At 40.7% G+C, this 11665-nt stretch overlaps 2 protein-coding genes across 8 annotated transcripts in view; both read left to right on the forward strand.

The window, feature by feature from the left end:
• The window catches only part of rbm27 (RNA binding motif protein 27), a 29777-nt gene extending 26128 nt beyond the window's left edge, over positions 1 to 3649 (forward strand). For 5 of the 7 annotated variants that reach the window (XM_046038949.1, XM_046038953.1, XM_046038955.1 and 2 more), the window contains one exon: positions 1000 to 3649. In XM_046038949.1, coding sequence (XP_045894905.1) covers positions 1000 to 1101 — 102 coding nt within the window. In that variant the 3' untranslated portion in view covers positions 1102 to 3649. The remainder of the gene's footprint in view (positions 1 to 999) is intronic. The other 2 variants (XM_046038952.1, XM_046038954.1) reach the window with 1 other exon arrangement.
• Positions 3650 to 7066: 3417 nt separating this feature from the next.
• pou4f3 (POU class 4 homeobox 3) lies at positions 7067 to 8484 on the forward strand. Its single transcript, XM_046040619.1, has 2 exons — positions 7067 to 7186; positions 7543 to 8484. Exons 1-2 carry the CDS (start codon positions 7067 to 7069, stop codon positions 8482 to 8484), a joined length of 1062 nt encoding a protein of 353 aa, XP_045896575.1.
• Positions 8485 to 11665: the final 3181 nt, after the last annotated feature.

Genomic DNA, 11665 nt, shown 5'->3' on the forward strand with positions numbered 1-11665 from the left:
ATCTTATCCCTTTGAGTAAAACTGCATTACTGTCAGGTGAAATCCTGTACATACTGTATTTTCATGTTTTGAGGTTGTGGTCTTCCATGTGTGCTAGTAAGTTTTATGGCCTGAGTGCCGATCCCGTCACTTTAGTATGGTTTGTATCATTTTAAGAAGTCTTTGATAATCATTCTGAAAAACTTTGACTCTACAATGAACAACCATTGACTCTAATGCAAAAGGAGTGGTTTTCTAACTTTTTTTTTTTTTGCCGTATTTTTCCAAGACATGGTCAAAAGCCGTTCCTGGGGCACTTGTAATAGTGACAATCACTACCCAGAGAGGTTGAAAGGAGAACTACGATTAATTCCCCTTCCAAAACTTAAAACAAATCCAGAAAAATGTAGGCTGTGGATTGTTTCTAATGAAATGTTAGTTAGCTAACGCTAGTTAACTTACTACTGAGTGTAATGTAATGTAGTGTAATGTAATGTTAATCATTTAATGTTGCTTTTAAATGAGTATATAGTGAGACCTACCCAGCTTTACAGGAACAGTGTTGATCCTTAATATCGTTGTTTTTTTGTCTCTATCATCAGTTAATAGTGGTTCACTTTTACTCTGTGATCGGTAGGCTTTACCTTCTGTCTTTATTTTTTTCAAGTCAGTTTGACAGCCTGAATACAACCTTCAAATGCACAAAGCAACTGCAAAACTGTCTGCATCTTCTCTTCAAGATCGTTTTTCCACAAATTAGACAATAATTCTCTAGGGAGTGCAGTTATAGACAGTGGCAGCGTTTCTCAAGTCTAACCAGCTTATTAATGACCTGTCACACAAACATTTGGAAACCTTCTCACATGTGATGTAGCATCGACACAATGATCTGTATGAGTACAGCTCCAGTCTTGCTTGCTGTGTAAAGCAAATGGGACATAATCTGTCGCATAATCTCATCAGTCTTAAGTGTTCAAAACTAAACATGACATTTTTGGGTTTTTTTCCCCATTCAAATAGAAGGAAGCCAGTTCTTACTTGCCTGGTGAGGAGGAGGAAGAGGAGGAGGAGGAGGATGATGACGAAGATGACGAGTACGAGAGCCGATCTTGGAGGCGATGAAGGCACTGTGATTCGTCATTACCTGCTCTCCAGCAGAATCGGCCGTTCCCCCACCACCCCACATGCAGATAAAATCAAGACAACGGAACTTTCTCCTTTCCAGTATTTTCAAACAAAGTGATTTTAGACTCTAATCAAAGTAAAAACATCTTTACTTTATTGTACATGAAAAGGAAGTTTAGAGGGCCGTCAGTTTTTGTATCCCTCGACAAAACAATTATTTAAAACATCTCACTTTTGCTGAGAGAGATAAATGTTAAGTTGTTCTTATAGATAGAAAAACCTATGTAAGTTTCACTGTGCTTACCAGATGATTAATATCAGTAATGCACAACATTTGTGTCTACTGTGAATAGGTATTTTTATACATACTGTATTTAAGCTCTTTTCTCACCAGTTTTTGAAAATCTTGTCCTGAGTTCAGGGACAGCCATTCCTTCACCAAGAGAACGTTCTCTGTTGCTACCAGAGAGATATTTATTTATTCTTCCACTGCATAAATGCACTGTGCCGTACCCGTATTGGCACAGCATGGTATGGTGTTCCATTTCACTTTGCTCAGTTTGTTTTGTAAGCCCAAAATGTTAAAGGATCCAAATATTTTTTACAGTGGCTCTATAAGCTGGCATGAATACATGCTAGTTTGTGCATGTTAATAAACAGATCCACCCCAGCCCAGCACCCAAAGGTGCTGACACTATACCATGACTATATTAGAGCCAGTGCAATAGCAAAATCCAAACTATGTTTACAAATTGCTGTGTCCATGCACGTCAGATACAGTCTTGTAGTAAATATTCAAATTTTCCTCAGTTGTATTTTGTTCACTCACTCACTAAATGTCCGCTGCCACTCTGTGTAAATATAAACACCCGCACAGGTGTTCTACATTTTCAAAGAGTGTGTAACATTGTTCACTTGTTTTATTCTGTCTCCTGGTCGTCCAAAGGGCCTGACAGGACATGGATCCGATCAGCCATTTAAAAATGTGAGATCCATAGACAGGTGTTTGAATGTAATACTGAACAGTTGATTTTAATATATAAATATAATTTCTTTGCCTTACACAATCAGCGGATGGCTGAATTTTTACAAGATTTGTGATTTACTTTTGTAAATTTTGTAAATGCTTGAAAGAGAAATTACTGTTGTACTGTTTTTTGTTGTTTCTTTATCTGTCATTTTAAATGAATGACAGGGTTGTGTCAGGTAGAAAAGGTCAAGCAAGAGTGTTTAGCGTCTCTGCTTATTTGCAAGGAATTTGCATTTGGGTTAAACCAGTCCACATTGTTATTTCACTAATCTTGTCATCTCAGTAGAAAATTGCAGAGCTGCTCTGAGCTTTGGAAAACACTCTATTGAAAGGCACTGGGAGTCATCTCGTAATATCATTTGTGCATTAGAGCAGCTTTGCCTGCATCTGAATATTGTCAGACAGTGCTCTAAACCCACTCTAAGTGCATCTGCAATGTGCACCTTTCGTGACAAAGTTTTATTTTGTGTTTGCCTTCTTTACATATAATGTATTTTAGAATCCTCAGGGTGGGAGGAATGAAATTCATTAAATTTCATATGGACCCTGCTCCACGCAAGGAAAATACATTTTTGACCATTAAGAAGTTTTTACTTTTGTTGCTTCCCTGAAACAAATAACTGTTTACATGCAGCCTAATGAAGTGTTGGTTGATGTATGCTTGTCATAACTCGACTAAACTGATCATATCCAGTAACCTAACCGGTCAGATTGAAGCACCAAAACAAAGGAGAGATAATAACTTAATAGTTAACTGTAGCAGTCTTACTACTTGACACAAACATACAGGCAGAAATCTGCATGTATATAGAAATGTGCATGTAAATATACATGTAAGATTCTTGCCTCAGTAACAATTTGTAAACGCATTATGTGATTTCCTCCCACCTACAATGTCAGTAGCGCTCTTGTTTGGATTGCATATCTCAGTGTTGACTGATTAGTCAGAAGCCTCCTGCCAGTGACCTCATTGTCCCATTAAAACCTCTGAGTTCATGACTTTTGCCATGTGATTTCTTTTTTTTTTATAATTTTTTTTTTTTTTTTTTTTTTAAATGAGGTCACTGGAAGTTTGAAAGGACAAACATACTGGCAGGGCTCTTGCTTGTGTAAGTGAGGATTCAGGGAAGGTCTCTCTCCCGAGTTTTGTACTATCTTCTGTATGCTATATCACACAACAGTGTAAAAAATGTAAAATGTTTATTGGATAATAGTTTTGGATTTGTTACTGTTTATATTTGCAGGATGTGGATGTATTTTCTTCATGTATTTTGTTTGTAAAAAATGGATTTCTAATTTACTAGCATGTTTGCTTTTGCCAATAAAGATGGAGGAATGGGGGAGCTTGTAAGATGATAACAAAAAAAAGAAGAAAAGAAAAAATACAATTTCAATTGGATCTTGGAGAGCAAAAAAGAAAATTTTTGAGTTGAAAGAAAAATTGACCAAAAAAGAAGTCAACATTGGCAAGGGGAAAAATACGAGCAAAAGCATTCCAGAAAATATTACCTTAAACTCTTGTGTGGTGTCCTTTTATTTTGCATGTTATCTTGTAGAAACGTCAATTGATGCCAAAGGGTGGAAAGATTACTACAGTGCCATACAGTACGTCAGTATTAAGACTGTTACTTTAGTTAAATGTTCAGATATGAGCAGAAATGCCAATTATGTTACAGATCTAAATATAACACTTTCTCTTTTGAAATCTAACAGTCATTTGGTTGCACAAGAATGGCCAGTTGTAACTGTACTTGGAAAGTGTTAACCCTGTTGGACCTCTTCATATTTTTATTGATCCTCAACATGGAATGGCAGTGAATGTAATTATGTTCAAAAGAAAATACTCATAAGTACACATTTTAAATAGTAACTAAATAATTGCACAAATAGCACTTTACTCTAAATAATCACTGGTACAGCCAAATGTTTTTTCATCAAATCAAATGTCATTTCATAATAAGTTGAATGGAAATCACTGGTGTCTAATCAAAGTGTGACATGTAATTTAACATGTGATCAACTAAGCATAAGCCACAACCTCTAAGAAGAGATGTCTTAATATACAAAAATTACAGCCCCTGCCTCATTCATTATTTTGATATATTATTTCACCTTGGGAGTGCATTATTGCACTTATACCATGGCCACTTACCCTAGACAAAAAGAGAAGCTGTGCTCAATATGTTCTTCATTTGTAAAAGTTCAGGTACTTCACCAGTTGTGCAGTGATTTAGAATGGCAAGTTTACGCTGACCTGAACTTTGGTGGTCTTGATGATTTTAATGGACTCTAGCCGGCCAATCACAAACGTGGCCTTGGTACAATAAAGTGTATCCTAACAATCAATCCAGGGCTCTAAATATCCCTCAAAACACAGTCAGGTCAGGTGTAACTTATTATTATTATTATAAGGTTATGTGCTATGATGTTTACATATTAGAATCACAGTATAATTCTATGTGGAGTTTGTGAACAAATTTAGACCTATGATAGGGATAGTCAACACAATTAAATACCTTCCATTGTGTCCATCTTATGAAGGAGTATAAGCCCATTGTTAGTCACAGATGCTCACTTCCACCCATGGCCTCAAACAAATCCCACAACATTACAGGAAAGACCTCTGACGCTCAGTTTAATTACAGCACCCAGCGACCGATATTAAAATATCTCTGAATTTTGCACAAGCGTTTCTTACTTTAGGAAGTCAAGTGAAAACACTCAGAGTCTCTTTAGTTTAACACAAGGACTTTCGGCACTCCACAGGGGAAGGGATGCCAAACTGGGGCCTGGGGCAGATCCGTGGCGACTGGGAAGTGAAGGAATAAGCACTGGTAGCATTGGGCTCCATTGAATTTTGATTTAGGTATAAATATATACAAAGTAGAATGAGTAGTCTTTCTAGAATTATGACATAGTAAAATAATAATAAATTTTTTTTTAAATGAGAAGTCAAAATTATAAACAGCATCTAATGCCAGTGAGTCAAGATTTGTGTGTGTGGATTGGACATACTGTATATGTGGGATAATTTTCAGTATTCACCACAGGTAATCAACAACAAAGGTCTGAGTTTTTTGCATATCTATGAATAAACAACCATCAATACAGATAAGTACTACAAACACTATAGTTTTTGATGCTGTTAAAATGTGAAACAGGCCCATATTTTCTATTATGATTAGATGAGAAACAGAAAAGTGTAGCAAACAAGTTTTTATTGAAATGACTCCTCAGAGTGGGTAAAGGGATGGATGCTGTGACTTTAGTTAGGTCATGTGGTGGAGTGTATGCAGGCCAGATGGGGGTGAAAAGAGAACTGCTGTTACATTTGGCCAGAAATACCACAACTCTCTATAAAACATGTCAGATGCAATTTTCAGAATATGAAAAGCGCAGACATGACAGAGTTGTAAACAATAAGCATTAAATTATGAATGGTCCCAGCCATATAGCAGAGAAGAAAAGGGAGGAGTGATGTGAGGGTGAGAAAAGGGACTTCAGGCTTCATTCAGACTAACATCTCATAAATCCAATGGGATCCTCATATCACTTTTACATATACACTAACATTTTATTAATCCCATAGTGTTACATTTCATGTTGGCCTACATGCCTACTAAGACTGAAAACATTCAGTCTTTGAGGAAACATCTCAACTAAATTAAAAAAAAAAAAATTAAATATCTTCTTCTGTTTGTGTTATGGTAATGAGAATGCAAAATGCACAAATTCCGAGTTAAGCCTATAAATGTTTACTCTCCACATGCAAGTAGCCAGCCTACATTTAGCTCTTAGAGCTCGGCTCCCCAGCCTGCAACAGGTTTGCATGGTGAGAAAAAGAACTTGGCTGTTTTAATCTGTGTAATGAATAAAAACATGCCAGCGTGGTAATGGATGCCTGCCACCAGTGCAGCTAAATTATTCAGAGTCTGGGGAACCAGAGAGGTGGCCGGCAGGATCGGATGGACCCGCTGTGTCATCAGTGCACCTCTGCCCGTCTGGCTCCTCTTTCGGCCCGTCCACCCCGGCTTCATGAGTTTAAACCAGGCAGCCGAGAAGCTTGTAAAGCGGCCCCGAGGATTGGCGTTCACATGGGGGAAAGAGCAGGCCAAGGCCCTCGGGTCAGCTGGTCAGCAACCTACAGGCCTTAGATACAGTTTGAAGCATGTAGCACTAACATTAGCTTCAATAACTTAAGTTTTTTTTTTTTTTAATGTGTGTGTGTATTTTACATTGTATTGAATCTACATATCTATCCATGGAGCAGCCTGCAAGCTACAATTTAAGCTCAGTGGTGCTGCACTATCCATGGTGCTGAAACAATTGGAGGACTGGCATGACGTTTTGACCAACTCTTGTATATCTTTCATGCTTGTTTAGTACATTTAATGTAATAATAATAATAATAATACATTCACTCTGTATGTCAGCTACTGGCCCATTGCAGACATATTGAATACATGCTGAGTTATAAGGCAAGTCGAGATGTGTGTACTGAACCACAGGCTACAAACGTTGATGTGAATATAAACGTTTATATGCTGGAATTAACCCCCCCCCCCCCCCCCCCCCCCCCCAGTAACACTTTTTAAAATGCCACATGAATCTTTAATAGCGAGCTCATCAATGGACGGCGGTTTATTAGAATATTATGGTAATGCTGGTTGGGTTTATTTGACGCTTGCGCACAGAGGCCTACATTTTGCAACTTGTAAGTTGAGCAGAGGAGCAGGTGGGAGGGGAGGGGGAGAGAGGCTGAAAGAGGAGGCGGAGGAGGGGGGGAGTAAGAGGGAGAGGGGGATGCCGGGAGGCGCTACCGATGTTAACAGCTCAGTCTGGCGAAGGAGAGCAGAGGAGCTGTGTAGCTATCCGCTCCCCGGCTTTCATGTCAGGGGCCACACTGCTTGCGAGGTGCTTGCAGGGAGGAGGATGATGACCATGAACGGCAAGCAGCATTTCTCCATGCACCCGGCCCTGCACGAGCCCAAGTATCCCGGCCTGCACTCAGGCTCGGAGGGCATGCGCAGAGTCTGTCTGCCCGCCCCGCAGGTACGTTCAGGTCGTGGAGGGGGGGGATGGCTGTGAAGTATACTGGGTGAGAGGAGGGAGAAAATATCACACTGGAAATGTCTGTAAAGTTGATTTGACAGGACTTTGTTCTATCCGCTCTCTCTCTCTCTCCTCTGTCTGTATTAGCCTTCTCCCCCCTCCCCTCCTCCCCCCTCTCATCCACATGTCTATTCAAGCAATGCTCTTGCTTTCATATTAATTTTTATGACCTGCGCTTTGAGGAGGGTTCTCTCCTCTCCTCAGCGCTGCTTGCCTTTGGAAAAATGTTTTTTAGATCCTGAGAGCTGCCTGACAGAATTCCCCACTGACTCCAGTATGCGCACTCTTGCTTGCAGCTGCAGGGCAATATATTCGGAGGCTTTGATGAGAGCCTGCTGGCACGGGCAGAGGCTCTGGCGGCTGCTGACAGCATTGTCTCTCACGGCAAGAGTCACCCGTTCAAACCAGACGTGACTTACCATACCATGAGCAGTGTCCCCTGCACCTCAGCCTCCTCTTCTTCCTCCACCACCGTGCCCATCTCCCACGTCCCCTCCACCATCGCCTCCCATCACCATCACCACCACCACCACCTCGGACAGACCCTGGAGGCTGGGGACCTCCTGGACCACCTCTCCACCAGCCTGGCCGTAACTGGGATGGGGGCTCCGGAGCCTCCCGGGATGACCAACCCGGCGCACCACCACCAGCACCCTCACCACCACCTGCAGACCATGGGGCAGCTGCACCAGGCGATGGCCAACATGGGCCACCCTCACTCTCTGTCAGTGCACGGCGGCATGGCGTGCGTCAACGACGTGGAGTCGGATCCCAGGGAGCTGGAAGCCTTCGCCGAGCGCTTCAAGCAGAGGAGGATCAAACTCGGAGTGACCCAGGCGGACGTCGGGTCGGCGCTGGCCAACCTTAAGATCCCCGGAGTGGGGTCCTTGAGCCAGAGCACCATCTGCAGGTTCGAGTCCCTCACCTTGTCCCACAACAACATGATAGCGCTTAAGCCGGTTCTCCAGGCCTGGCTGGAGGAAGCAGAGGCTGCGTACCGGGAGAAAAGCGCCAAGCCGGACCTTTTCAACGGGAACGAGAGGAAAAGAAAGCGCACCTCCATCGCCGCGCCGGAGAAGCGCTCTTTGGAGGCTTACTTTGCCATCCAGCCTCGGCCCTCCTCGGAAAAAATTGCGGCTATCGCCGAAAAACTGGACCTGAAAAAGAATGTGGTTCGAGTGTGGTTTTGCAACCAGCGGCAAAAACAGAAACGAATGAAATACTCTGCGGTGCACTGAGTTTCACACATCATGAATAAAATAGCCTACTACATTTTTGATCGAGTGATTAATAATAGCCTAAGTAGCCTAACTAACAGGGATTTATCAACAACTCTTCACGTCTCATCTTGGATTATATCCAAAAAGACTCTACTACTGTTACCAGTTGAAGTCACTCACTCTTCGTTGTTGCACTTTTTTTCGATTTTGCTATTAATATGGGACTTTGTTATAGATTTGTGAGGAGGGTGCTTTTGATGTTGTTGCTCATGTAGGCTTGCACACACAAAATATGAACTTCCAGTAAATCCACCCTGACAGTTTGTCACATTCAGGGATATTAACTCACTTCTTCCTTTCTCTTTTTTATTTTTAACATGAAATATGGAGTTCAGAGGCGACATTTATAGGCTGTTTAATTGTTAAATGGATTCTTTTGGAAGAGAAAGAATTGATGATTTCGTGATATTTTTTTGTAATGTTGTGTTGATGTGAGCTTGAGATCAGAGTTTGTCCTCCACACCACTGGCTCACAAGTAGCCTACACCATCATATATTTAACTGTGCTTTCACGTTTTTTATCTATAAATTCAGACTAATGTGAGTGTAATGAAGAGGGGTTCAAAAACTCACCCACCATTTTAGACCACGATTTTTTTTTTGTTTTAGCTAACGAATCTGCTGTGTGTGATGGTAATCTACGCACAAATATGAATAATAACACTAATACTTTCACAAGGTATGACACACTGAGTCTGTGTATCTTGAATTATTTTAGAAAAATGGAAATGACACCGTCATGTTTGAGTCACATCCGTGTGGCTTTGGCTGCTGCTATATTTTAGTATTTTGATGTGAACGTATTTTGGAGCATTACAGGTGAGTTATATAATTATTATGTAGCCCAGATATATACAGTATATAGGCCTACATCACCTGATTTAAGTATTTATTTTTTTCGTCACTCTTGATTTCACTTGAAAAACAATGTGTGAAGTTTAAACGTAATAAATGATTGGTTATTTTTTAAAATCTCTCTGTAGCAGCGACTTTATTTTTTTGCTTTATTAAAATACATTATTTTAATAAGGCCTATAAATCCGGCATTCACATTTATAATTTTGAAAAAAATCACACGATCTATCTATCCACCCTGAAATGAACCAATGGGCGATAAAAATCTTCGTTTGTTTTTTGGGAACTTGCCCGACTGTTTTAGTCATGAATCCCTAAACCTCTGCAGGAATTAAATATGTATTGTCGTTCATGATATTAGCACCACAGGAAATAACGGGCCTCCATTTCCAGTGTAATTTTCACATGGCGGAGCGCAGACTGTGCGTCCTCCACACGCCGCTAATGACCCCATCCTCTCTCATTAGGGAAGTTTTAATTATGGATTCCCTCGTGTCACCGTGTTATGTCGAGCTGGGGTTTGAAATTATTAAGTAATGACAATGCAACATTAATTATATATTGGTATAAAACGAAGTAATGTGGAGGAGTTGGGAGCTGGCTAAAAGTCTGACTGGGAACTCTGGTGACAGACGGACTGGATACACAACAGTTTGAGGAAAGAGGGATATTAAAGTTGTTTATTTTTTGTCGTTTGACTCAGTAAGTAATTTCTCCTGTTTTGTTGTAGACTATTGTGTACTAGCCTATATATTTTTTAAATATTATATGTTTATTTTCATTTCAGCGCATATGGGCACAACTTTAAATTCACTTTTTTTTTCTCCGCGTAATATTATCAGTCCATAGGCCGAAAATCTTACTCTATAATTCCTGATTAGTCTCTGCTTAATATGCGCGCGCAGCAATGGCCACTTTCTCCTAATAGCCTATAACCAAATATTTCGATACATAAATAAATAAAATTAAATTAAAGGCTTCCATCGGAATCCTCCCACAGTCAACATGACCTGCGGTTGTGCTTTTCCCAGTGAGACTGTCGGTGGGTTGTTTCTGCCAGGGGATCAATACTTTTGCAATTACACGGAAACGTTTGTGGCTCTTATTAATATTCTCTTTGATGATGAGAGGTTATTAATCACAGTCTATTATTTATGGTGTTTAATATGAGTTTTCTTTTTTTTTTTTTGGAGAGGGGATGGCGAGATAAAATGCAAATGTTAATTGTCGTCATTAATGTGCCTCTTTCTAAACTGCGTCACATCTTTCATGACACATTTGTCTGGTCATATTTTCAGCCGAGGTTTGGTCATTTAAAGAAATATCATCAAACCATCTAAGAATGATAACAATTAGGGCTCTTAAGAGCCCATTATGTTTGTGTTGGATGAGGTGTTTCTGGCGTAGGCTAAATACAGTTAAAAAAGCCGCGTCGCCTTGTGAATAATTCATATTTATAACACCAGTATTGATAGCCTATCATAACGTACTCGCTGTGTGGTAAGTTGAGCTGAAGGCCTGTGAGCCTTAGCGGCATGTGGAGACTGAGGGCACTTCAATTATTCAGGAGCAGCTGAAAGGTATATTGCGTTTTCTCATGCAATAGCTACTGGAGGTGTGCTGGGCCAATTTGTGCATTATGTCTAATATGAAAACTCGTTTTGAATAGATCCTTATGCAAACTGATTTCAAGTTTTTTTAAGTTAAACAACTGCGAATAACCAGAATTAGAGTTTTGACTGGTGTTTGAGACATAGTGAAAATTATAGAGACACGAACAAACAGACAAAACATAAAAAAAAAGACAGAGCTTGGTAGAAAGATAGGAAAGGGAGGAAGAGAAATAGAGATTGAGATTTTTTAATGCGGGAAGACAGAATGGGGATGAGAGCTCTGTTTAATTGCTGAAGAATGCATGCACATATATACACAGCCTCTCTCTCCATTTAACACACACACACACACACACACACACACACATACGGGTGGCTGTCATCTTGACGAGAAAAGTGAGGGAATGTGAGGGGAGGTGTGGGAGCCCCAAACACACCAAACTCAATAATTCATCCAACGCCAGTAGCAACAAATGAGAATGTGACCAGAGCAAAGGAAGACAGCTACCTCTGCTCTCTCTATTAGTCACCTTCAATTATCATCAGAAGCCAAACCATCTTAGGACCAGCCTACTGCTGAAGTCTACATGCATACCTGTAGACTGCATACCCCCCCCCCCCCCCCCCCCCCCCCCCCCCCCCCCCCCCCCCCCCCCCCCCCCCCCCCCCCC

The sequence above is a fragment of the Micropterus dolomieu genome, linkage group LG23, assembly GCF_021292245.1.
Source record: "Micropterus dolomieu isolate WLL.071019.BEF.003 ecotype Adirondacks linkage group LG23, ASM2129224v1, whole genome shotgun sequence".
Lineage (NCBI taxonomy): Eukaryota > Metazoa > Chordata > Actinopteri > Centrarchiformes > Centrarchidae > Micropterus > Micropterus dolomieu.